Source organism: Coloeus monedula, assembly GCF_965178545.1.
Source record: "Coloeus monedula genome assembly, chromosome: 3".
In the NCBI taxonomy this organism is placed as follows: Eukaryota; Metazoa; Chordata; class Aves; order Passeriformes; family Corvidae; genus Coloeus; species Coloeus monedula.
In genome coordinates, this window is record NC_138783.1 from 38,717,795 (window position 1) to 38,744,979 (window position 27,185).

General features: G+C 46.6%; 1 protein-coding gene across 1 annotated transcript in view; it reads left to right on the plus strand.

Moving 5' to 3' along the window:
* Positions 1 to 27,185, plus strand: part of AMOTL1 (angiomotin like 1) — a 57,533-nt gene that overhangs the window by 22,345 nt on the left and 8,003 nt on the right. The window contains exons 4-9 of the mRNA XM_082278715.1: positions 2,134 to 2,410; positions 6,441 to 6,585; positions 7,651 to 7,740; positions 16,063 to 16,208; positions 22,621 to 22,770; positions 26,233 to 26,423. Coding sequence (XP_082134841.1) covers positions 2,134 to 2,410; positions 6,441 to 6,585; positions 7,651 to 7,740; positions 16,063 to 16,208; positions 22,621 to 22,770; positions 26,233 to 26,423 — 999 coding nt within the window. The remainder of the gene's footprint in view (positions 1 to 2,133; positions 2,411 to 6,440; positions 6,586 to 7,650; positions 7,741 to 16,062; positions 16,209 to 22,620; positions 22,771 to 26,232; positions 26,424 to 27,185) is intronic.

The window sequence follows — 27,185 nt, forward strand, 5'->3', positions numbered from 1 at the left end:
TGGGAAGTTCAAGGCCAGGTTGTGGACAGTGTTCATCTAGTGGAAAGTGTTCAAACCTGTGGCAGGGTGGCTGGACTAGATGGTTTTTGAAGATCACTTCCAGCCCAAGCCATTCTGTGATTCTGTGAATTCCTGTGTGTTTTGTTGTGAAGTGTCATACAGCACCTCCATGACTTCTTGTCCTTTGGAAAGTTTTATCCTCTTTTAGTTGACATTTAGCACCTTAGTTATTAGCCTGCGCCTCTGCCAGAGAACTAACATGCCTGGGACTGAGGGCAAACCCTTCTGGCCCTGGGAGCTGCCCAGGGGGAATGACCCCTCTCCTGTGCTCCTGAGCTGCCTCCATGGATGTTTAATTTACAGGAGAGACGCAGCCTTAGAGCATGTCTATGCTAGACAGGTAAAAGCCATCTCAAGACCAGACTGAGCTCAGCGCAGCTTTCCTCAGTGCTGGCTGCATGAAGCTCTGCTGGGATCTTCTTCCCAGGGGCACTGCTCTGTACTTCTGGCCAGGTTAGCAATGTGCTTGTGTTTGGTGTTTCCTCCATTTCAGTACCTTTCTGTGCCAGAGTGGATGCACTGGGCAAAGCTGGGATGGGAGTGTGGGACTGTGTGTTTGCTGTGTCTAGGGGCCTGCAGAGCCCTATTTGCTTTCACTCTAGTTTGAACAGAAGATTAAGGCTGAACTGCTGGCTTGCTTTGCTGTCGTGTGGCTTGGCGGAGACAAGTTTGTTAGAGCAGTGCTGTTCATTTTCTAGGGCAGGATTTTAAAATTGCCTTGACTTTTGAGCTTTGTTCTGCAGCAGTTGAAAGAAGTGGTGGGTTATTGTCAGTAGAATTAGGCCAATACTCAGGGCTTTTGAAAACCCTGTTTTGAGAAGCTGTGTAGGTGCTGAAGACAACAATAACCACAATTACTGTGCCTTTATATAGCACAAAATTGTCTGTCTAAGAAATAGCATTCATGGATCTTTGAGGCCCAGTGGATTAAATAGGTCTGTTCATTATGTCTTGTGCCTTGTGTAGGGTATAGAAATAAAGGTAATGATATCAACAGCAAGCCTAATAGCTTGTGGTTAAGTTAAAATACAAATTCCAGAAGGTGCTTGATTGCAGACTTCAGGTGGAGTCCGGCAGCCAGCTTATTTTCCAGCCAAACTGGGCCCTGACACTGTGGTACCACATGGTCTGGGTTGAGTCTCTTAAACAAGATCAGTGTAGAAATTCCAGAGCTTTGGCATCAGGGCTGAGGAGTGGCTCAGCCTGTGTACAGTGAGATTTTGCATGGGGCTGCTTCCCCTGGCTGAGGCTTCGAGGCTGCCTGTGCAGTGGATGGAGGGATGGAGATGGGTCGAGCGAGGGACTCTGATCCCACCTGGCTGCCAGCTGCCGGGTTACCCTCACTACTGAGGCATCCCCCTGGATTATCTTCCAGCCATTGCAAATTATGATTCAGGTGTATTAAAGAACTGCCTGCTGACAGCAAGTCTAGCTCACGAGCTCACTTTTTATTCTTCCCTGATATGAGTCTGGTGGGTGATGGATGCCCTTAATCGGGGAGTGACACAATGAGGTCTCCCACTGGAAGATGGCTTTCATGGCTCACCGTGATTGAACAGAGCTGTGCCTCCAGCAGTTCCGCAGCAGCCCTTCCCTCTTCCACTTGCTAAAGCCACTCAGGGATGCTGCTTTGCTCACATCACTTCCTCTCGCCTCCCAGCTCGGCTGATCCTCTGGTCTTGCTCTGGGCAGGGAGCGGTGTTTGAAGGGTGAGTAATGCATCCCTTGTGTTTTCTTCAAGCCTGACAGCTTATGCTTCTCAGTTGTGGCGTTTGTGGGAAGGGGAGGCAGGGAGAGGCTGGCTGCTGCTGAAGTATTAGCTGCACACCTAGACAAAAATGCTGGTTTTGAGTCAGTGCTTCCTTTATCCGTTCATGCCAGATGTGTACGTCACTGTCAAGGGCAGGCAAGGAGACAATTTACCCAGTCTCTGCTGTGATTGTTGGTATTTAGGAGTCGTGACTGTCCAGTTATAGCACTATTAATAAACCATGCAGTCATTAGGTGAAAGCTCCCGTGAGCATTTCAAGGGTGTGTGGCTCTAACACTTCCCCCATGTGTGCTTTCCCACAGCCGACAATGCCAGCCGCCCTTCGCGCCGCCGCCGGCCCAGCAGCACAGCCCCATGTCCTCGCAGGCCACCGCTGGCCCTCTGCTCCCAGGCTCCTTGCCCCCGCTGCCGGCCCCTGCGGCTGCCCAGACCCCAACGCTGCCAGGCCAGCAGCTGACACCCGACGCCTTTGCCATCGTGGAGAGGGCGCAGCAGATGGTAGAGATGCTCTCCGAGGAGAACCATGTGCTGCGGCAGGAGCTGGAGGGCTACTATGAGAAGGCAGACAAGCTGCAGAAGGTAGGTGTAGAGTCTGGGATGGGTCCTGGCCAGGGTAACCATCTTGGTGCTTGTGCCTTTGGGCAGCTGTCTTCATAGCTGTGTCAGTGTGTGCAATGGGGACGCACCAGTGGCCATCTCTAACCAATGCCTCTCCATGGTGGTCTCACAGAAGGATAATCCTGTGCCTTGTGGGCTCCTGCAAAACAGGGCAGCCCATCAGAAAAGTCTCAACTGGATATTTTCCCCTTCCGTCCTTCTGTGTTGGCCTCACTGGAGCTTTCCCTGGAAGTGTCCCACGGGCAGTATGTTCCTGGTGCAGCTGGATCCTGCAGCATGTGCACAGGGGTTAGAGATGCAGGTGAAAACCATATGAAGAGCACATCCACATCTGTCCCAAGCACATCTTGTCCGCCACAATAAGCTCGTGGGGTGCTCCACACTCTTTGGAAGTGTAACAGCCACCAGTGGGGTTGTCCATTGTTTGGAAATGGATTAACTGGGTTGTCTTAGAGGCAGGCTTTCAGTGACTGCTCTTTGAGTTTCTAAGAACTGATGTTAGACATCCATTGAACATGTTGGTTCTAAAAGCACTGTCCCCTTATCTGAAAGAACCATTTGGTAAAGATTTTGCTCAAAACCCATTTTTATAAGTGATCCTGCATCCTCTTTTTTGTAAGCATGCAAGTTTTTTCAGTGGAGAAGGGTGATGTCTTGCACACTGCCTGGGGTGAGAAGATGAAGGGTCATATCAAATGAAGTAGAAATTGCTTAAAACTGAGGCTCACTGAAGGCAAAGCAGAGATGCTCCCCAGATCTGCTGGCTTTGGGTCCAAGGGCTCGGATCAAATAACTGATTTAGGACCTTGCACTACTGTTTCATTGATGTCTCCCTACCACTTATACACAAATGAGCTTAGACTGCAGGTCTTTTCTTTCTGAATTTAGGAGTCTATTTAGGAGTTCAATTTTTTTCTGTGCTGTGCAGATCAGGGTGTTCTTGGAGACACCCTTCACATGAGAAGAAACAGATCTGAAAGACCATGTCCCAGCCTCAGCTTTGGGAAAAAATTGTGACAATCTGTTCAAACAGATGAGGAAAAAAGACCAGGTGTTTTGTAGCTGCTGTCTTTTCTGCCTCCTTCTCTGCAACAAGATGAGTTGAGTTTATTCACACCGTTTCCTAAACTTAGTTAAAAAATCTTCGCAGCAACATCAACTGTTCCTGAAGAAGTCTGCAAAAACTTTAATGTTAACTTCCCTGTGGCCTTTGTGGGCAAAAAGAAATATTCCAGCTATTAATTTTACAAAAGCTTCATTGTTCAGTAAAAGGTATTTAGGTGTAATGCCCTATAAATATTCCAGTTTTCTTTCACTCTTGGAAATGGCTCTCTCTTTATCTTGGATGCCCTGCAAGTCGATTGCATCAGACACCAACAGAAAGGTATTCAAGCATGGGCTGAAGTCTCACTTCAGTCAATAAAGTGTGGACTTGAGTCCCATTGACTTTGGGGGAATGTAAGCGGAGTATTACAGTGAAACACGTACTCAAGTGCATTCTTTCTTCAGGAAACCAAATTTCTAACACATGGTATCCCTCCCACGCTGCTTTTGCTGTGTTTGAACACAAGGTCAGGGCAGGTCTTCCTCTGTTCCCACAGTTTCAGCTGAACATCACCGCTGAAAATGTGATTCAGTTAAATTACATACTTTAGATGTGAAAACTCTTCCCTCTTATTTCAAGTGGAAAGGTTAGGAAGGAGTACTTCTTGTTTGTGGGTAACAGTTTTATTCTAGGTAGCACCACCTTCCCATCACTTTTATTCATTACAGTATAGGAGAAGAAGTTAGAGAAAATCAGCCTGACTAGCAGGACTCTCTGGGCATTTGTTCAAAGAGATCACAGCTCTGAAGGTTGTCATATTCTCAGTTGTGTGTGAACAGACTTTTCTGTAGAGAGGTATAAGGTAGTGATGAATCCCTGTGCTGTTTGATGAGTTGCCTTGTTTTCTTACCTAAAAAGAGTTGGAAGAGGAATTGTGTGCATTTAATTTTGAGCTTTTTGCATGATTTTCCCTTTTCTGTGTGGCATTACCTTGCTGAAGTTTAATTGCCAGGCTGGGCTGGCTCTTCCCCATGCCACATGTGTGGGTTGTTGGAGTGGGCTGGCTCCAGGAGCTACCAGGCAGAGAAAAGGCTGAATTGTTTTTTTGTCCTCCATGGAAGAAGGAGAAGGAAATCCCAGAGCTGTTGAGAAACGCCAACACAATTTGTGGCTGTTCTTCTGCTCTCCTTTAATTTTGTTCAGTGCTGATGGAGCACTTGCTACAGGAAGTTTTTGCCTCCAGGGCTGCAGTCTGTGTGGTGATGTGATTTGGGAAATACCGGCATACAGAGGGCCAGGCAGAGCCCTTGTGGTAACCAGCAGCATTGGGCCAGGCTGTGGAAACCCACTTCTGTGCTGGCAAATCTGCTTTGCTGTGGTAGGAGCTCTCTGGAGAAGGCATTTTCTCCTGCAGATACTGGCTTACCAGCTCCCTGAACAATTCAGAGTGAACCAAATTAAAGCATCTTGCTAAGGGCATTGTTCAAATGCCTCTAAAGCACTCACAGGCTTGGGGTATCAACCACCTCTCTAGGAAACCTGTTTCAGGGTTTGACCACCCACTCAGTAAAGAAGCGCTTTGTCATGTCTAGTCTGAACTTCCCCATTTGTTTCAGCTTTTGTATTTGTGAACAAGCTGGAAGCAGAAATTGGGGAAGGTAATCAGGTTTCCCCATCATGGCTCTGCCAGGCTTTCCTTGGTGCATGGTTTGGAGGTGCTGCCTGCCCATGGGCTGTATCTTGACAGAGTGGCTCCAGCATCATGGGAAGTGCAAGTCCAGGCTGCTGGAGCCTGGCTGCAGGTTCCTACACAGACAGTGGGGTGACAGCTCCAGCGTCCCTGGAGCTTTCATTCTGCAAGTGCTGCAGCTGGAAAATCACACCTGAAGCTTACTGAGAGGGACCTAACTCTACAGCAGGTGGAGGTGAGTTCGCACCCTGGCTTTAAAAATCATGAATCTGTCCCACCCATGACTCAAGAGGCCAAAAAAGTGCTAGGTAAAGGTATGTGGGAGGCTATATAAGTATGTCTTTTGGTATTCCAGCTTGTGCGCATTATCAAGCCTTTCTCCACACACAAGGGCCAGGCATGCAGGAACAGATTCCCATGTCAGTGTTGATCATCTCTGCAGCAATGATTTTACTTAACATGACGTTTTCTAATTAAAAGAGTTGGATTGGATTGAGCAAAACTCTACCCAGGACTACTCTTGTGTCAGTCTTTAGGGCTCAGGTCTTAAGATGCAGGTTCACCACTAAGGGATTCCTCTGCATACCCTGCCTGCAATTTGTCAGATTTCAAGGAGATGAAGTTAAGAAGACTGAAAACCCAAAACAATTGATTCTGTCTGTTGTGGAGAGTTTTTCTTGTATAAAGCAGTCTTCAGTCAAGGATGGAAAGGAGTGGATCACAGTAGTTTAAAAGCAACATGAGGCCAGAGCTGAGCCTAAAATACTTCTGGTGGTATTCAGAGCTCAGAGATAAGTTTTGGATCAAGGACTTGTTGAATAATAAATGTTGCCTCCTACACCCTTTCTAGGAGAGAATACAGCCCACACAAGTACACCATTTCCTGTTTTTTCTCCTCTTGGATGGCATTAAAGCAGTCACCATGGTCATAGACCAAAGGCAACCAAGCAGTTCCATCAAGTCTAGCCCACCACAAGCTTTTTTGGGAGCTGCCAGTGGGGTGTCATGGGGTGTTGTAACATGGTAAGCTGCCCCACAGGGTGTTTACAGGTGTTCCCACTGCAGGAGCCACCAGCATTGCTGGGGCTTCATGCCATCCTCTGCCAGGGAGATTGGTCATTGCAGAATTGGTCGCTGGCATGACACTGGACATGAGCATTGCCGTGACCCCTTGTGTCTTATTGGAATGTGCTGGGCAAACACTGGGATGGGACACATTCCTGCAGGGCTTTTACAAGAGCTTTCTCTCCTTTCAGTTTGAAATAGAGATTCAGAGGATTTCAGAAGCTTACGAAGGTTTGGTCAAGACCACCACTAAGAGGGAGTCTCTGGACAAAGCGATGAGAAACAAACTCGAAGGAGAAATCAGGAGGCTTCATGACTTCAACAGGGATCTCCGTGGTACATTACAGTCGCTTGTGGTTTTTTTTCCCCTCTGGTTGACATGGTGTTTCACTTACAAGCTCCAGAGCAGCAGGCTTTAGAGGAGTGGCTTCACACAATATTGAGATACATGTTCATGAGAAGTAAGACCCTGGTCATTGGCATAAGACAAAACTGCTGTCACCCCCCTGGTGGCAAAAAAACCCTTCTGGCAAAGTATAAGAATCAGCTCCAGATGGTGCCTTTGTGTTCAGCACTTGAAAATGTTGATATGACAGCAAGGCCACCAGTCACAGTGTCCTGTCCATTCGTAATGAGCTGAAGGGCAAATTGTAATGTAGAACAATGCTGTGTTACCCATAAATCTCCAAGGTCAGTGGCATCACAGATCAGTAGCAAGTATCAAAGGGTATCTCTTTTTTAAAACGCTTAAAATTGAGGGTGTATCCTTTTAAGACAGGAAATGGAGGATATGTTGGGTCACTATTGCCCATCCGGGTTCCTGATGGGGGGTACTTTGGTACTCACTGCTCATGCAGTGAGGTGCCTTCTGACTCACGTGTTTTGCAGTGGTGCAAGGTGGGTCACATGGTCTTTTTGAAGCGGGGGAGTTTCTGAAGGCAGGACCTTCCCAGGGAAAGCTGTCCTTGGCTGCAGAAAATGCCTTCTTTCCCAGGGCATCCCCAAGGAGTGGTGTCACTGGGCTGGGGGCTGCCTTTGCCCAGGACGTCTTGCTGCACCAGGGGCAGCTCTTCACTGCAGGAAAGCAGCCATCCCCTCACAAAGCTGGGTAATTCAGATTACAGATGCCTTGTGCATTTTGAATAGTGTGAGAGATGACTGCCTGGGCATGTCAGCTGTGAATGGCAGAGGCTTTCCCCCCAGTTTCTGTGAATCTAAATAACACGGCTTCATGGAAGAGGTCAAAGGCCTCATCTTTTATGTATGTGTCAGCCTCCATTTTAATGTCCTCCTTCAGAGAGTCTATTTATACTGCTCTGCTGGCATGCATCTTATTTTCTTGGTTGGCCTACAATTTTATATACATATATTTATACTTGAAGTATTTCCTGTTTTTTGCAGAACGACTGGAGACAGCCAATAGGCAGCTGGCCAGCAGAGACTTCGATGGGCACGAGGATAAGGCAACAGAGGGCCTTTATGCCACTCAGAGTGAGTACTGTGCTTATCTGTTTGGAAGATGCAGATAGAGAGATATATATATGCATACATACATAGACACATATCTACATGGTGGAGTGGAGGTGAATACTTTGCTCTTAACTGTTATCATGCTTGTAGCTTGGTTTTACTCAGCTAATTCATCACATACTCTTGTTTAAGCTGCAGACTGGATTGTTTAGGGTTTTTTCTCTCTGAGCACCAGAACCAAGCAGTGGGAGTTAATGGTAACACAACTTAGCTTATTTTTGATAAATATTTATCTTAAATTGTGAAGTGTTGCTTGCAGAGATAATCTCTAGGGATGAATGCTTTTTAGAGAAGCCAGATTCTTCCCCTGGCTGGGAAAAGCCCAGAGCAAGCTCTGCTGACTAGTTGTCAGTGCCATGGTTTGACTAACTGCAGAAAGAGCAGAACTGGACCACACTTTTTTCAAAGGACAGAAGGGACAAAGATTTTATGACTTCTATTGCTATGAAAGCATCCATTCCTAATACATAGTAGGCTCCCATAATGACTGGCCATAGTGCTGCTGATTTCCTTGCCATGCACTGATGTATGTGTGACCATCTGATGTGAACATCTGGATGCTGTGTGGCAATGTGTGGCTTCTTTTGTATCCTAAGCATCTTCAGCATGCTTCCAGAAGGGCTTGGCCACCTGGAAGCTGTGCAGTATCTTGTGAACTTAAATCCCATTGACGCTCAGTGCTGTGTACAGCTAATCCTTCTGTTTTATCACACCAAGAACTTCCTTGGAAGATGAGTTGCAACTGCAGTGGAGAATTATTCACCTCCGTTAGCATTGCAGAGTTTGGTACTACTCAACACGCCCTACCACCAGCCCTGTAATGTCCACCAGCTGCTCCAAATGCTGGAGAGCCTTCTCCTGGCTCCCACCAGCAGCGAGGAGCCCAGCAGGGCTGATCATTTAGTACATATGTGCACAAACCAGAAAAGAATCCAGTGATCTTTTCACGACATGTTAGCTTTGCCATATTAGCAAACGGCATAAAGGGGTGTAGATACTGCTGTGAATCCAGCCGGATGATCTGTTAAGGAAATAGCATTGCTGTATAAATCTTGTCATCCTTGGGAAGAGTTCAAATGGGATAAGCTGCTCAGTGGAAACTGGAGACTGGGATCTGCTCTCTTCATATAGAGACAGCCTGGCAGTGTTCCTGTATGCTATTAGCTACAAGGAGGAGTTAAATCCCCAGGATGGAATCAATTTGAGTTATTTTCCAGTTCTTGGAAAATAAACATGCTCTGTGCTTCTACTGATAAATATCTAGCAGTGAAACTTTGCACTGTGCACTCAGCGTACTGCTGCAATCAATTCACAGCTTACAAACAAATATAGCTTTTTGGATCCTGTCACGTAAGAAGGTCTGGATGCTTGGAGTGTCTCCTGGCTAGGCCAGAGAGCTAAATGTTCCTAATGCAATGCAGAGTGCTTCCAAGAATAGAAAAATGGGCACATGTAAAGCAGGTCCTCTTCAGTCGTGTTCTTTGGGCTGCTGGGACATGCACAGTACTGACCTCAGTATCAGGGTGTCTGCCTAAAACACCCCTCTCAGAGTCCATAAAAGGTTCTGCTTGGAAATCCTCTGTTGCTGACTGCGTTTATACACTGATGTTTGGGTGTTTGGGAGTCTTCCACAGGGGCAGACTGTGACTGGGGTTCGGTTGCATCTCACTGCTGACTTGGGGGTTTTTGCAAGCACAGTTTGTATCTTCCTTGTGCCTTTTAATGGGATGCACAGGCAGAAAACTGAGAAGAAGGAAACTGAGTTTTAGCTGCCTTATATACACTGAGATTGAAATAGTCATTTTTAGAAGAAGAGAAAAAAGTTTTTTGTGAGACTGATGTTTTGGTTTTTTCCTAAGAGTAGCAGGTTATTAAGTAAGTGCAGATTAGTAAATGCAAATCTTAATTTTCATTAGGAAAGCAAAAGCAAATTTCTAGTCCCTATGTTTGTGGAAGACAGCCTGGAAACATTATAAACAAGTTATATAAGAAGACTCCAACATCAGCAGTTTCCTAAAAGTTGTCATTTTTAAGCCACTCTGGTGATGAGCTGAAGAAAGAAAGATAAGATTCTTGAAGTTGGTAATACTGCACACCAATTTTTCTATGGTAAAACTCCAATAATAGGAAAAATTCCCTGAAAAAGAAAAATGGCAAGGCAGGATGTTCAAGGATCATTTCTCAGTTCCTCACAGAGGTCTCCATTAGCAGTGCAACAGTGCAGAGCAATCATATGCTCTGAGATGGAGACCAGAGGTGACAAAAAAATCTTATTCTTTGCACTAATAATAGACAAAGCCAGGCCACATGCCTCAAAGTATTGAGTGCTAGGCATTTGTGCCTAAGGGAAATGTTACTGTTCTATCAGGGGCTGGAAATTACTCACACCAGATTAGTTTCAAGATAATTATGTGATGTTTTGTCAGGGAAAAGGGTTATTTTAAGGAAAGCCATGAAGTAGCAACTGATGAAGGCATATGGACCCATACAGGCAAGAGAAGAGATACTTAGGAGGAGGCTGAGAGATGCTGTGGAAAGGGAGAGGCAGGAACATTGAGGATGGTTTCAAGGGCATCAGTGTCATATCTTGGGAAAAATATGTTTTGGTGGAGTGTGAGAATTTTGTGTATTTTTTGGGGGGGATTTCTGAACTGTGGGAGCACTGTTTTTTCAGGTGTCTGAGACAGATTGAGGTCTGTGCCCATCCATATGGCTCTGTTAGTGGGGATGCATGGACAGTTCTAGCAGTGTGTTGATAGAGCCTTATGAGAGAACACTTTGTGGAAGTGTTCAGTTCATGTGCCACGAACTTGTGCATATATCTCTGTCCCAAATATCCCAGGCAAATAAATATTCCCATTTCCAGACAGGAAATAATCAGGAAATAATCTGCATTGCTGCTCCAGGCCTCCCTTGGCCCAGCTTTGTCAGCATCAAACCACAGCTGTAGGGGACTGACTGAGGCTTGGGCAGATGGACAGTATCTCTGCTGCTCTTCTGGGGGGAAACACCTCAATGTCTGGGCCTGGCAACCTGGCCCTATTTAATGTGCAGAGAATTTAGTAAAGCTGTGTAAAACCTTCTCCTGTTTGGCTGCTTGGAGTAAATACTGATTCATTTATTTTGCATATTATTATGGAGTGGATACCAGCAGGCAACAAGGTCCTGTCCTCATTTCAGATTCCTTCTGACAGTCAGTCTGGCGAGACTGTCAGAGCATGAGGGCCCATCCTGCTCTTGATCCCCTGCCTCACAGCCATGGTACTTAGCTGTTCAGGAAGGTTGGGCCACTGGAGTTGGCTGGGACACAACTTGATCTAGGTGAGCACAAGAGGTGACTCTTGTGCCCCATCCTGGTACATCAGCTGGTCCAAGGTGACTGGCAGCGGCTGCCATGATGCGCACCTGTGACCAGGGATGGCAGATGGCAGAGCTCCTCCACACACTTGCCATGTCACGAGCTGCAAGACTGACGAGAGACTAAAGTCCTTCAGTTTTCACTGAGGAAAGGCATGGTCACTGGAAAGCATCTGTGGAATTAACAGCTGTGAGTGAAGTGCCACTGGGAAATGAAAACCTGCTAAGAGAAATTGTTGGAAGTACCGCAAGGGATGTGGTATGGGAGCCACTCTTGTTTGCAGCAAATCTCCTGCAGCCAAGTAAGTCTCCAGCTGCTGTAATTTGATATATTTTCTTCTGCCAGCAGTGGTCATTTTGTAGTAGCAAGGACTGTCTTTTAAATATGTCTATGTTGCCACTCTGCAACATCAGAGCAAGGCAAAAATCAGCTTGGGATGTATTGAGATGGTCATTAAATTGGTCAAATAAGTTGATACTTGGATGTAATGTGCGCTGAAGTGGGAGTCACATCTGAGTTACAGGCATGAGATGACATAGATGTAGTGTGTCTTTTTGTCTCAAGTTTCCATTTCAAAGCAGATTCAAGACTTGGCTACTTTTGGTGTACTTGCCCATCCTGACAACTCCGAAAGCCGGTTTGAAAGCCACTAAATTTATGCCGGTTTGGCCAACTTTAGAAATATATCCTCTGAGAGAAGGCAGGTTACAAACCACTCCTCCCCCATCAGGTTTGGGAAAAAAATGTTTTCCTTGAAGGAAAGTGAAAGAGATAAAAACTATTTATTTAACAAATACACAGGGGAAAAAAAGATACTAATGCGAAATAATGAAACCTCTCGCTGTAGAGAGAAAACCTGAGAAAATTTCAGAGTTCTTCTGTAGTCTCTCTCTCTCTCTCCCCCTCCTTGGAGCTGGGACGGGGTGGTGGGCCCACCTCCAGGGCCAAGGCCTCCGTGGAAAGTCCTCCCGATGTATTCTGATGTTAAAACAGTCCAGCAGAGAAAAAGGAAAAAAAATGAAGTCCCAGGAAAGCATAAGTTCAAGTCTCTGTCTCTCTCCAGAGAAAAAGAAAACCGAAAACTGGCTGAACAGGCAAGCAGGGTGCTTTTCTGCTCCTCTCCCACAGCCCCTTTGCTTTTTCCCCTTTTTTCTACCCAGCCAGAGTACAGGTGTCGCATCCACAGTGTGTGGAGGTACAACAGTCAGAGGCAGTGTGTAGAAAGCTGTGAGATGACAACTGTGAGCTGCAATAGTGAAGCCTTTTGGGAACTGCTCTGTAATGGGGTGTGACAGTTACCCACCAGAACATAGAAATAGTTATTAATTGGAGTCCTTTAGTTAAAAAGGTGTATGCAAGGGTAGTGTAGTAAAACAGTATTTCTAGACTTTAAGGATACCTTGTTTGCACTTGAAGAGAATTTAAGGTATGTTTGATTAAGTCCTTCTTCAATAAAAATTAATGCAAGTAAAGTACTTATAAAATGTACCTCCAGGATTTTACAGGATGAAGCTGATGTGGAGAAGTGTTGAGAACTGTTAAGGAAATTTTTCTTGCCAGCTTTCTAGTGGTGATTATTTTGTGTATTTGTTAAAATTTGTCCTCTTTTGGTGGGATAGAAAGTGTAGGGTGAGGGCTTCAAGTTCCCAATATAGAAGCTGAAAATGAAGATCCCAAGTCCTGTTTTACTATGTGTTGTCCCCATGTGTACTGCAAAACATGGGTTTCAAATCCAGAGCAGAGCACATGTGGTCCCAGCATGAGGTGGTAGAGTGCAGGGCTGAATTAGTATTTGTCTTCCAGCTTCCTCACCCTCTAATGACTGGAGCTCCCTGATAATTTGCTCAGATTTACAGTTCTCCACAATAGATACTAATGTTCCTTCTGGCTAATCTGATTGAAGTAAATATTTTTGCATTGAAGGAAGAGGTCTGCATGTCTAATATAAAATCCCGTGCCAACAAGGGAAGAAGGCCACCATCACACTAAGATGGCTCATGGTGGCAGTGGTGTGTTGTCCGCAGCACTCACTGGGCTTTGCTTGTGGGCTTTGCAGTGACCACCATTATGGTGTTGCTGCCAGGATTTTTGTTATGAGGTGATGAGTTCCTCCTTTTAGGATAAGTGGGAAGACAGCTGGGTGGGCTTGGGCTCATCTCATCCACTTTCGCCTTGTTCCATATGACTCAGCTTGTGTACATCTCACCTGGCTGCTGGCACCTGCTGATGGTGTGTGAATTAAACCTGTTCTCATCCCACCTGACATTAAGGAAGAATGTGGCCCTGCTGGGGGTAGTTCAGGTCTGAAATGGCATGGCTTTGGCCATAAGTTTTCTGACCCTGCTTGGGGAAAGGCAGATGGTTGGGCTTCCAACTTGAGTGGTCACATTTGGGTGGCATGGGCTATATGTTTGGGGCAGTGTTGCATTCCACTGTGGGGAAGTGTGAGGAATTCTTTTAAAAATGGATGGTCAGGAATGAAATTAAGCCAAATGAGGCAAATGTTGTATGTGAGAACCGTTTATTGGTAACGAAAAACAAAATAAAAAGGAGTTGCATTATGAAAGAGGGCTAGAAAAGACAAAGCAAGACTAAGGAAAATAGGAACGGAATGGGGACAGAGAGAAAAAGAGGGCATTACCACCAGTGACTCAGGGAAGTACAGTCAGCATCCAGGTGACGGGGGGCGTGCACACTGCCTGCCTGTGGATGGACTGCGTCTGACCGAGCCTGCGCGGCTCCCGGAAAGGTGCGGCTCCACAGGTGCGGCTCTTGTGGCGATGGCCCTGGACACGCGGTGAGTGGGCGGTCGGACGGGAGGACCAGGACCCTGGGCAGGGTCACGGCGACTGGCTGGATCGGGGTGGCAAGGTTGGAAGCAGGCAGCCCAGGCAGGGACGCAGGGCGAAGTGTCAAGGCGGCAGTCAGGTGTCGGGTCCTTCCCCTGCCATGTAGCCCTGGCAGAGGGGCCCTGAGGGCACAGACACGGGGTTTCCCTGCCCCTGCTCAGCCCCGTTCCCATGGGTTGGTTTGTGTTCCCTGCACGGGCAGAAGGACCCTCGGGTCCCGTGATTGAGCAGTTCCTGGGCAGAGCCCCGGCCATGCGGCTGGAGAAATAAACATCTCTGAAACAGCTATCAAGAATCGGTCCATAGATATTTCTTTCCCACGGGCCTCCTTGTTTGATACATCGTGTTACAGAATCCCCACTGTAACGAACGGTCAGGGGCACAGGGAGGCAGGGCAGGTGCGAAGGCAAGCCAGCGAGGGCACGAGAGCCAGAAGGCAGGCTGGGGCCAGGGCAAAGGAGGGAGCGAGCGGCAGCAGCGAACAGTAGCAAGCAGCGGGGAGCCCTGACGCAGCTTTTATACCCCCTGGCCCCTCCCAAAGTCCGGCTGCTGGCAGGGGACCATTGGTCCAGTCCAACCTGTGCCATCCATTGGTGGACACCTTTTCGCGACCTGATCGGAGAAGCCCCTCCACAGTGTCTCCTACTGCCTGCCTCATTGGAGGTGGTGCCAGGTGAAGTCTCCCGGAGAGGAGGCTTTCCTCTACCCCTGGTTGTCTCCTGCAAGTGGCACCTGTACACTCCCTCCCGCCACATGCCTCTGACAACCATTGTTGAGGCATAACAAAACTGAATTGGCTCCTCACAGGCAGATTTCCCATGTTTCAGTGTTTTTGAAGCAACTTTTCATTTCAGTTAAAAAATAATAGATTATGTAATGCTATGTTTTAAAAATCAAAAATCAAAACAAAGATTAATTGATGCCAAGTAAATTTTTGGAGGAAATTTCCTTCCTGGAGGCAACTCTATTTTTGTTGTCATTCAGAACAAAGGCCAGATTTTGAAATCTCAGATGTCACTGAATGAAACCTTGATCCCTTGCTCACTCCAGTCTTTAACTTTGTGTTCTGACATAAGGGATGCAGTGATTGGCCTGTGACACTCATGTTCCCAGAAATGGCTTCTCAGCACTGTCAGGGCAGAAGCAGATGGAGCCAATCATTTCCCCAGGCAGCTTGCCAGCAAAGTCAATGGTGGGCCTGCAGTTTGTTGCTGAAGACAAAGATCTGAGCAGAGCTGACTGAATTTAGCCAGTTGTTTGCTTTTTTAATGTTGTTTTAAATCTTACCCCAAAAAAGGATGATTTTTCAGCACAGAGATTATCTACATGCTTTAGAATCGCTTGTGATGCATAACAGGAGGGAGCACTGATCATTGGATCTTTAAGTCCTGCAGGTCTGGAAGGTCACCCAGGATCTCCATAGGGCTGAAATGGCTCCCATGACGCCTCCCTTTTCTCTGCATGGTCAGAGAAAGCCTGTGCAGAGGCCTCCTATCATATTCTTCATTACTGCTTTCCCCTCTTTCCATTTTCAGGCTCTCCAGCACAGATTTGTGTTTATTATTCAGCTCCTGCAAATTTTCTGTATGTCACGATCTCCATCCTTGCAAATAAAAAGCACAAGGCACAGCACAGTCTACATCCATGGGGCTGAGGTTTCCTGCCCGTCACAGAAGGGCAGCAGCATTGAAGCTGGCAGTTATAAGCAGCCCTTGATGTAGGGTGTTGTTTAAAAAAGGGGTAGTTGGTGCAAGCCAAAATTTTACTGTGGGATGTGCTAGCAGTTCAGCAGAATGGAGAGCTGTGAGGCAGTGCTGGGGTCCACAAGCTCTGTTAGTGCAGATGCAGTCCAAGCTGCCACTTGTTTCTGCTGCTGGTGTAAGGCTGGGCACTGAGGGGCTGAGCCCTGGCAGTAGAAGCTTCTTGCCCACTGTGTCTCAGCACTGTGTTGTAAAGGCCCTACTCGCTGCTGCTTCACATAATTTTTGCTTTCCTAGGGAGGTGGCAGCTTACCTCTGGTGTGTGGCCTGGTGAGCTGTGCTCATGGAGTGGCTCTTGTTCTTGTCTTTCTTTCAGATAAAGAGCACTTGAAGGAGAAGGAGAAGTTGGAGATGGAGCTGGCAGCTGTGCGTTCTGCCAATGAGGACCAGCGGAGGCACATCGAAATCCTCGACCAGGCCCTAAACAATGCACAAGCCAAGGTTATCAAGCTGGAAGAGGAGGTGAGGCATGGACAATATTTCTGTGCTCTGGGGATAGACATGGCTCATGGTTAGGCCTTTCTCCATCCAAGTCCTGGTTCTCTTCTACCGACAGGGTGCTGGGTCTTCCTGTTTCGTTTGCACTGGTCCTTTTATAGAGAGCATGTGTAGTTATACAGTACTGAGCCAAACAAGCAAGCAGAGGAGACCATAGATGTGTGTAGAGCAAATCCTTCAGTGTGTGATCAGGAGCAAGATCAAATTTAACTAGCTGGTGGCTGAGGCAATGGTAGGATTTAACAGAAAAATTGAATTAAAAACTGACTACTCACTGGCCTGGACTGTGATGCAGACATGTGGTGTTACTGCATCCCATTCCTTGCCAAATAATACCAGGAAGCTTTTGAGATACGCACAGCAACACGGTAGTGCAGGGTTTGGTGACTTCGCATCTTAAAAAGTCTTGCTGATCTGGCTGGAAGCAGACTGACCAGGATTTAGAGCTACAGGTTTTATTTGAGAGCTGAAGAGAACCTGTCATACTGAAGTCCAAAACTCCAAGAGGTCTTTAAGCAATAATCATATAAGCCTGATAATGAAAATAGGTATTCAGATAGGAAGAGAAATCCCAGGCACAGGGGGCTCTTTAAACTGACGGACAGAACAATACCTAGTAGGTGGAAGCTGAAACCAGGTGAATTCAAAGTGGAAATAATGCTCAGTTTTAATTATAACTAAGAGTGACATTATCAGTTCTCTATTACTGGTGCAGAAAGTCTCAATTTATTGTATTCCTTAAAGATCTTCAAATCAGGAGGTGTGGCTCTAGTAACTGTTTAAAAGTCTGTGCATTCTTGCAGATCGGTCAAGACTGTCAAAACAGGCCTTTTTGACCTTTTAGACCCCTAAAATCTCTGTCGATGGGACCAACAGAGGGAGAGTGTTTTATGGGAAGTAAAAGAAACATAATCTTTACTACCTGAGTGAGCAGGTCATTGGTGAGGGGAAGGCCATTGGTGAACCATTACCCTAGCAGATTTGGTAGCGGTTCAGGCTCTGGCACAGTGTTGGCATGATTTTGGGCAGCTCTGTTCCCCTTCAGAGCCCCATTTTCCACCTGCACCCTCCCCAGAGCTGGCACAGGGCAGGGGAGAATCCACAGGAGTCTGCTGGGTGCACAGATGCAAAGGGTCTTGTGAGGAGCAGAGAAAGCCTTTCCCAAATACCTGCAGTTAAATTCATTGTCTTGGAAAGATGAAGGGACAATTGAGCTCAGTGAGTTTTGAATGATTTTTGTTGGGGTATCTAATGATACTGCAGTGACAGACCCCCTGTTAGGCTAACCAATGCTTACTTAAGAGTCTGGAAGATTTAAGGTACTGTATGTAAGAGCTGATGGCATTGCTGCTTTGTACCTGACCATTGGCCCATTCCCACTCCCTGTTTAGAAACATTTTGAAAACTCCATTTCCTTGGATGGATGCACTCGGCAGCAAGAAGAGGATCACATTAAGTTTAACTGCTCCCTTGTTAGTTAGCCTAAAGCCTGCTCACCATCCTGGTGTATTTGGGGTAGTCCCTTTAGGGTAGCTGCAGGAGCCAGCGTATCTTTAATCTGTACATAATTCACTTGATAGTGTTTGGCTTAAAGGCTACCTGAGGTTTTCTATTTGCATTTCATTACAAAGGGCTGAATAAAGGAATGTTTTAGGTGGCAACATCTGCTTCTACACTCGTGGCATCATGCAGGGGATGGGAAGAAATCGTGTTTAGCTCATGTCTAGTCCACAGACTGCCAGTGTGGTATGGGCAGGTAACATTGACTTGCTGAGTAGAGACTAGTGAAGGCAGAAGCATATACAGTGATTTCCAGGCAGGTGGTTCAAGAACCTACCTTATGCCTGTTGTGTTGTAGTAAATATGTTTGCAGCCTTAGGGCTCTAAGAGCTTGGCAGCAGTCAGGTTTTACTCTAGTCATCCAACAGAAATGTGCCTCTGCTGGATCCTGGATTGTGGACTGGTAGAGCTGAGGATAGGTTAGATGCTCCCCTCTAGGGAGCTCCCTGCCCAGGGTATGGCAGGTGTTATGGAGGTGGTAACTTCCTGCCTGGGGCACTGTAGGTGTTACAGAGGTGGTAATCTCCTGCCTAGGGCATGGTAGATCTCAGAGGTGACATATATGAAAGTGATGCAGTGGTATTTGTCAGAGTATATCAGAGTCCTCAGCCTGACTAACCCATGTTGATCTGGTACCTTTTAACTTCTTTTTTCATTCTACGGGCAGTTCAAATGAATTTTAGCCCAGCTGCTGTGTTTTAATTGTTCAAGGCAGTGTCAGGCAGCTTGGGTGAAGTGCAGTTAATCTGAGACTGCCAGCATGTGCCCAAGTTCCATCACTCACTTTCCCTTTTGTCTTGTTTCATGGCTGAATCAGAGCACCTTTTCAACAGTCTCCAGTGTTTCTGGATCTTAATTAGACACATGCAGAAGATAAGCTGCAGTGTTAAACCTTCATTTTAAAGCAGGGATTTTTACTATAGTTGGGAATATATTGAAGAAAACGCAAATTCAGTCAAATCAAAATGACTGTTATTATTGTTAACTGAGCTCTAGCTCATGCACTGCTTTGTAAATCCATCCAGATTTCTTCCACCACCAGCATGTAATTAACAGCGTTTTAAATCAAGCCCTGAGAAATAAGCAATAGCTACTAAGTTGAATTAACATAAGATAGTCTGCTATGTAAATCTGCATTATCCTGAGTGCCTGCTAGTAGAAGGATTTAATTCAACATGTGTAGGTGGTATTATCACCACATGTCATTTAGCAGACTGCTGCTGGAATCAGTATCTGTTCCATGCTTTGAATAGAAAACTGAATAATTGGAGAGGACTCAGAAAGCAGCTGTACAATTTATTTGGGGTCCAGAAGCTGTTCTTTGCTGGGAGGAATTAAAGGGAAAAGTTGGCTGAGCTTTGGTCCATGCACATGAATGTGAATCACTGAATGGGTAAGATTAGAAGGGACCACAGTGGGTTGTCTGGTCCAGCCTCCCTGCTTAAGCAGGGTCATCCTAGAGCACATGGCACAGGATTCTGTCCATATGGTTCTTGATTTTCTACAGTGAGGGAAACGCCACAACCTCTCTGGTCAATCTGTTGCAGTGCTTCGTCACCCACATAGTAAAGAACCCCCAGGTCCTTCTCTGCAGAGCTGCTTTCCAGCAGGTCAGCCCCCACCCTGTACTAGACTATGGGGCTATTCCTCCCCAAGTGCAGTGCTCTGCATTTGCCCCTGTTGAATTTCAGATGGTTCCTCTCTGCCCATCTCTCCAACCTGTCGAAGTCCTTCTGAAGGGCTGCACAGCCCTCTGGAGTATCGGCAACTCCTCCCAGCTTTATATCTGCAGGGAACTTGCTGAGGAGGCATCTACCCTTTCACCCAAGTCATTGATTAATAGGTTAAACAATGCTGGGCCCAATACTGAACCTTGGGTGACACAACTAGTGACTAGCCTCCAACCAGACCCTGTGCCACCCTCTGGGATCTGCTCTTCAGCCAATTCTCAATCCTCCTCACTGTCCACTCATCCACGGTTCCTGAGTTTACCTATGAGGATGTTGTGAGAGACCGTATCAAAAGCTTTGCTGAAGTCGAGGTAGACTGTGGGGTATGCCCAGCCTCTGCCCTGGAGGGAGGCCTGCTGAGATAGGGAGATTGCGTAACCTCCCAGCAGAATCCCCCTGGAAAAGGGAGCCACCTTTCAGTTACAGTGAGAGAGGACACAGACCCATGATCCTCTTGGAGATCCTATGCAGATCCTTTGTAACCCACTGGCTTTTACCCTCTCACACCCACCCCTGTACCCCTAAAAGATCTAGCCCTCTGCCTTTGTGACACTGGAGAGCTCGTCCCTGGCCTCCCCTTCGCGGGGTGCAGGCTAATAAAGCTGCCTCATGTGGAATTGCTATACGAGCCTCTCGTCTCTCTCCTCCTGGTCTGGCCTGGGGTTTGCCTCACAGAACAAGAGCTGAAATCACTCTTGCTGAATCACTAAAGGGCTGACAGCCTCTCTGCAAAGGCACTCCTGTGGCTGAGGGAAAACTACACGGGCCCCGGGAAGATGGTTCCTCCCGGGACCATCTCTCCGAACCGGTTATGGTTTCCTGGGTCTGAGCTACAGACCCCACACCAGCCACCACAGTAGACAATATCCACTGCTCTCCCTTCATCCATCCATGGATGAAGAAGGGATTGTTGTCAGAGAGATAAATACTGCTATTTAATATAAGAGGAAATAATGAGATGCAGTGTTTGGAGGCTGAAGCTGAGCAAGTCCGGCTGGAAATAAAGAGTTAAGAGTAATTAACACTGAAACAATCTACTTAGAGTGATAGTGGATTCTCCATCTCTTACAGTCTCATAATTCAAATTCATTCAAATCTCTTATCTATAGAATTTGATTGTTCAAACTGGAGTTATGTTTCTAGCACAGATATTTTTCCAAGACTCACTCACCTTTACTCAAATTTATTTGCTTGGATCATCCCCTTTTAGCCTTAGCTCTTCTTTATCTTTATTTTTCTAATCCCTAGGACAAGGGCAGTGTTCAGGCAAGTTTGCTGATGTAGTGAAGAAGTGAATTGTTTAATTAAATGCTTCTTGCTCTAATAGATCACAGTTTGGAAATAGAACAAGAAGTAATTTGCTTAAATTGCATAAGAGAAAGCTAGATTAGGCATTAAGGTAAAAGTTTTCTGGCAGTAAAGGAAAATAAGCTGTGAAGTAGTTTACAGGGATAGGTTGTGTAGTTCCTACCGCTGGATGATTTTGTAAACAGCTTATACAGATATGTGCCAGGTTTTATGTACAGTTGATCCTACCATGCAGTGGGAGGATAGATTAGTACCTCTCCAGGTGCCATCCAGTTTTGAGTTTTTTTGGAGTCTGTGTGTCTGTGAGGTGTTGGAGCTGAATGTCACATGTCTCTGATTGTAGTCGGCCCTCCCTTATGGATCCATGCTTCCATGCAACCCAAATTAATTTGAATTACAAAATTTTCTATTTTGTGTTTTAAATGCATGTGTGATTTTTTTTTTTTTTTTTTTGCTTATGAATCTACATGCAGAATAGAAAAGTCAGAATTGGCTCGAGAACCTCCCTATAAATTTATGAATGTGAGAACTGTCTTGTTGCACATCTCCTGCAGAATTGTTTTCGAAGGCAGTGGACACGTGAGCATCGCCTCACCCACAAGGGCAGAGGTGTGTGAGTGTGTGAACCCTGGGGCTTAGGGGACTGCTCCAAAGCCAAGTTGTGGCTGCTGTGATACAGATGGACCCTGCAGCATTTGGCAGGACATGGGAGAGCAGATGAGGTCTGCTGCCAAAGAGAGACCCTGGGGGAGCTCCCCAGCCCTCTCTGATGCATGCTGGTGTGGCTGGAGGTGACACAAACACCTTCCTACTGCCAAAATAGCACATTCTGCAAGAAGCCTCTGCTCTGTGGGTCTTGCCAAGTGGTGAGCTCCTGAGGAATGCAGTCTTCATGCTGCTGCCAGAGACTAGTGGGGATTATAATCTCATTAATTTTCATGGAAAGCCCAGGGAGCTGTAAGCATTAGCCTAGATTGCAGCAAGGATAAGGAGGTCGCTCTGCCAGTTGTTGGTGCCTCTTGTTAGGGAGGTTTGTTTAGACCAAGCTGTGCTTTTGCTGTGAGCAAATCTGTTTCACTTCACCTGTGACATGGATGGATTTAGGGTGACAGAAGAGGAATTCATACCCCTTTTGGGGTATGCTGCTTGAGCAATCTCTGGTTGTAAAACCCTGAATTGCACAATCCTTGTGTCATGTTTAGCCCTTCAGTAATTGCGTTATAGAGGTAAAGAGGGCCTGGCTTTAGCTGCCTGGACATACCATCTCCAGATCAGCATGGACAAGCCTGTGAGCAGGATAAAGTAGGTGGAGAGCTTCTGGCTGCTGGCACTCCACTTGTTCCACCTGTGTTGAGCAACTATGCAAGAGTGAAAAAAGAGCCCCTCTGGGTGCAGGCAGTGTGCCAAGTGTCACCAGTCAATAAAACCCACGGGGATTCCTCTTAACTGGGTCCAGCCTGTGCGTTTGCCCAAATAGTATCCACCAAGATGACAGCTCTTGCTTAGAAATGGCCAGGGGGGTTCATGTTTAGCAGATTCCCAGTGAGTGGAAGATCTGGGCAGCATTCCTTCCGAAAAGGGTAATCTGCCCCAGCAATGCTTGCTGTGCACATTCCCTGCCCATCAAAGAGGCACTATCCTTTCCCTAGGAAAACTCTTGGAAGCAAATGACCAAAGCCATGCTTGAGCTCAGTGCATGCCTGCCAGTGCACAGGGGTCCCAGTGGCCGAGGGTGGGGTACAGTGCCCTCCAGACTGCTGACCCCCTGTACCCCACAGCTGCGCAGGAAGCAGGCCTATGTGGAGAAGGTGGAAAAGCTGCAGCAGGCGCTCACACAGCTGCAGGCGGCCTGCGAGAAGAGGGAGCAGATGGAGCGGCGGCTGCGCACACGCCTGGAGCGAGAGCTGGACTCGCTGAGGATGCAGCAGGTAAGGACAGGGTGATATGGGCAGGACCCCAGCATGGGGCCTTTGGTGTTGATTTTAACAGAGATGGTCACTTGCATCCCTGCCAGGTGCCACCTTGCTTTTGGATTCAGGTTGTTGGGCTTTCCTCCAAACCATTCATTTGGATAGGGTCCTGGATCATTGGAAGTGTTCAAGGTCATGTTGGATGGGGCTTTGAGCTTGTGAAGTTTTCCCTGCCCTTGACAGGAGGGCTGGATTTAGATGATCTTTGAAGGTCCTTTCCAACCCAATCCACTCTATGATTCTTACTCCTGATCTTCAGCAGAGCATGCGGCCCTTCTGCTGTGGGATTCTGGACACAGTTGAGCCCTGCCTGCTGCTGGGCTGGGATGTCCTGGCTCCCCTGCCCAAGGGCAGGCAGGGGAAAATGTCCTTCCAGGTTTGTCTCTCTAGCAATGACAGATTGTGCAAAACTCAGCTCCACAGAGAAGGAGGAGAGGAAAGGTGCGGTACATGTGAGATTTATCCCAAAAATTTTAGCTGATGTTTCATTGAAAAAGCCAAGTGGGATGATGTGGAAGCTGGTAGGGGCAAGACCTAGGCCCTTATTTTTTCTGTGCAAAGCTTGATGTATGTGGTTCACAAAAACCTCAACCCATGACAGATCTGGAGCCAAGTGATGGCATCTTCAGACAATAAATTATTTATGTATCAATCCAGTCCAGAATGGGCTAGGAGTATAGACTGGCATTTCTGTGTGTCCCCTTGTTTTTTGGCAGCCCTGTGTCCTTAGAGGGGTATTGTTATGCTTATATTTTATGCACAGTTATTCCTTTGTTATAACACCTTCATCCCTAAGTCCCAAGTCCAGTCGTCTCTGAAAGGGAAAAAGATAAAGCATGAGGAGGTTGCAGGGAGAATTTCCAGGCTGCAGCCTGTACCAAGTGCCAAATAGGTGGGCTTTGGCTCTGGAGGAGAGTGAGCAGATACGCTAAATGTATCAAACTACAGCTTGGGGAAAAACCAGCAACATAAGCAAAGCATGATGCTCCTGGAACTCCTGAAGGGCTCATTCGTATCTGTCATCACACGCATCTGCTACTATAACCTTTCCTTATTTATAAGCCATTAGTGGACACCAAAGCAGCTGTTACACAGAGCTTGTGCTGCCAGAAAGCAGAGGGGCTGATCCTGCTGGCAGTATGCCATTGGCAAATGGCTCTACAGTCAGGGTCAGTGTCAGTGGTTTGCAGAGTCATGAGGTGGCCAGACCTGAGAGCATCCCCTTCCTTCCAGCAGCCCCAGGGCAGGGCAAGCCCCCCAGCAGCTTTCCCAAGGTATCACTCTGCTGTTTCTCCCTGCAGGCCCTTCTCATTCATCTTGGCTCTTTCTTGCTGCCATAGAAGTGTGTTAAGTCTTTCTTGCCCAGTCCACCCTGGGCTTGGTGTTCAAGTCTTCTCAGTTCCCCCTTAGCCAACTCTCTTCCTGTTTAACAAAGGAATTACATGGGGTATGACATGCTAATGCCATTTGAGAAAAGGACATCTGAGAAAAATACAATTAAAATTCAAGTGAAGATAAAACTAGAACTAAGAAAGGCTGGGATACAGAGACAAATTGATATATTAAGTAACAGAGATACACTGTCGCTCAAGTCCTTGTCTTGGGAGTTCAGGCTATGTCTGTTCACTTTGGCAGAAAATTCCTCTGTAACTTACAGATTCTTTAATTTTAAAATTTTTTTGGCAGTGTAATTAGGAATTGGCCTTTAAGTTGACATAGTTTTCAAATGCCAGCACCCATTCCATCTAGTAAGTTTTAAGAGGAAAGATACTCTTAACTTCTTGTCTCATCTATCAGCTTTGAGAGAAAACTTCGGGGTGTTTTTACTACTGTTATCCATACTGTTTGTTTATGAGCCACAGCACTGCAGAGAATCATGTGGCATCAAAATACCCCAGCTTCTTGCTTCAGAGCTGTCTTCTTTGAGTTATCAAAGTTACAGCTACTGAAATATTTTCTCATTGCAGAGAGAAAAAGGAGATTTTATTTTCTCATTTTTACCAGAGTCAGCAGAAGAAACCCAGCACACAAGGAGACGATGAGCCAGAATCTGTTCTGTCCCTGGCTTGCTGGTAGCTGAGTCCAAATGGCAAATCTTCCTTATCACTGATACCACTGACACACAAATTGGGACCAATAAACAAACTCTTTCAGTCAGCGTTGCAGGCTCAGTGTTCAGGGCTGGCAGATGTTTTTGACTCAGAAGATGATAAGCACCTGTGATGTCCCAAGATACCATCAGGGCCACACTTCCAAAATAGTACCTTCCTGCCAGAGATTTGACTGTATTTTTGCAGGAGCAGAGTCGCAGCCGTTGTTTCCAAGGGCTGATTCATATTGCATTTCCAGAAAGCATCTTCCAAACACGTTATTACTGCACCAGAGGCAAAGGCTGCAGCCCTTCCCTGGTATCTCTAGTTTCGGTGGTACAGCTTTGCCAGTGGAACTTCAAGGTGCAGCATGAATGAGAAGCCAGTGCTCCTGAGACATGGTTTCCTCTTTAGCACAATACTGTTCACCATGGAGTATAACAAATCTCTTGCATTTTTTATTTAAAAATGAATTTGTTTCTACTGAGTTCTCCCAGAGGTTCATGCCTCTCCCCTCAGTGTGCACTCATCCCTCTTCTGAGCCAAGGAGTGGATCTCCATCTGTCTCTGCTCTCTATCAGCAGTGAGAGAAGCTCAGGGTAGCTACCCATGCTGCTTAGGTGACTTAATTAAGTGTTGTAACTGGGTGGAATAAATCCTGCCTGGACAAGCACTTTCCTTGCAGAATAGATGGAAAGAGTTACGCACCCATTGCTGCTTGTCAGCATCCAATGGGAGCCACTCCACAGTGCCTGGGGATCTTCTGCCCCTCTAGTTAGAAAGTTAGCTGTTACACCACAGAAAGCATCCCCTGAGGGCACAAGAGAACTAATGTGCCAGAAGGGACAAGCTTAAGTACATGTGTGGGGTATTCTCCCAGCTGCTGCTTTAAACCGGGTGCCATGTAACTAGGTCACAAGGTGCTTTTTTTTCAGCTTCAATATATAAACCCTCTGCAAATAACTGCCTGTCCATACTAAGCACTGCCCAGCCATGGGCATGAAGTCCTAGCAAGAAGAATATATCTTTTAAAGCTTCATTGCTTCTTTTTCTACCAACTTTTTTCCCCCTTGGCTTGGGGTGTCCCAGGAAATCTCTGCATATTCAGGGTAGTAGCCAAATCCCTCCTTCTGTCAGCATGGTCTGGGGAAGCACATATGGTCAACTTGCTTGTTCTCCTGCAAGCTAAAGGGTTTAGCCTGGGGTTTTCACCTGCCCCTGTCAAAAGACATGGTGATGTCTTTGTATGTGCCAGAAAATTGAGGAAAAAAGGGTCAGCATCTCCCATGCTTGGCAGGGCATGAATATCTGTCACTGTTTCCACTGGCAGAGGCAGGGCAGCTACCAGGCAAGCAGCCTTCCGGAGCATAATGCCCCAGCCCTCATGGAGCTGGTGCGGGAGAAGGAGGAGAGGATCCTGGCCTTGGAAGCTGACATGACCAAGTGGGAGCAGAAATATCTGGAGGAGAGTACGATCCGGCACTTTGCCATGAATGCTGCAGCCACAGCAGCAACGGAGAGGTAAGATGACCTGACTGCAAGCAGGCAGCTCTGTTCACCATGGAAAGCATGGGGAAATAACACAAAATGGGTGTTTTCTTAAGGCTGTATGTTTCTTGTCTTTCCCTGCTGAGTCGCACTGCCAGGGTTAATGCACTTGTCCAAGGTGTGATGCCAGTGAAATACAATAGTTGGTTAAGACAGGATTTATCCTTCTGACCAGGTCCAAAAGTTTTTCAGATCTAGGCACCAGACTCAAGCAATGGCCTCTGGCAGTCTGAAGGTGCCAAATTACACAGCACAGGTAAGGCAGCTCCTCCCAGCACACCGGTGGAGTGAGCAGGGACATTGTATATGGCTGCACCCATCCCATGGCCTGCAACAAGGTCGTTTAGCCTAGTTTTAAAAACCTGTAATAAGGGAAATTTTGTTGCCTAAATCTCCTTTTTCACTACTTCATTGATCTTCAAACTAAAATGTTTTTCCTGATAGCTAAGCTAAACTTCTTTACTGCAAATTACCTCCACTGATTCTTGTCCTTCCCAGGCATACAGGATGAGCAACAGAACACTGTTGATGTTCAAACAGCCTTGTATATATTGGAAGACAGATAGCCCCTGTTGTATCTTCCCTGGTCTGAACTAACTTCCTCCCTTCAGCCGTTCCTCACATGTCCTAGTGTAAACCCTTTCCCATTCACATTGCATATGTCTGGACTATCTCTCTCCAGTTTGTCTGTGTCAGAGCGTGGTGGCCAAAAGCACAAGAGGCAGTGAGACTTCC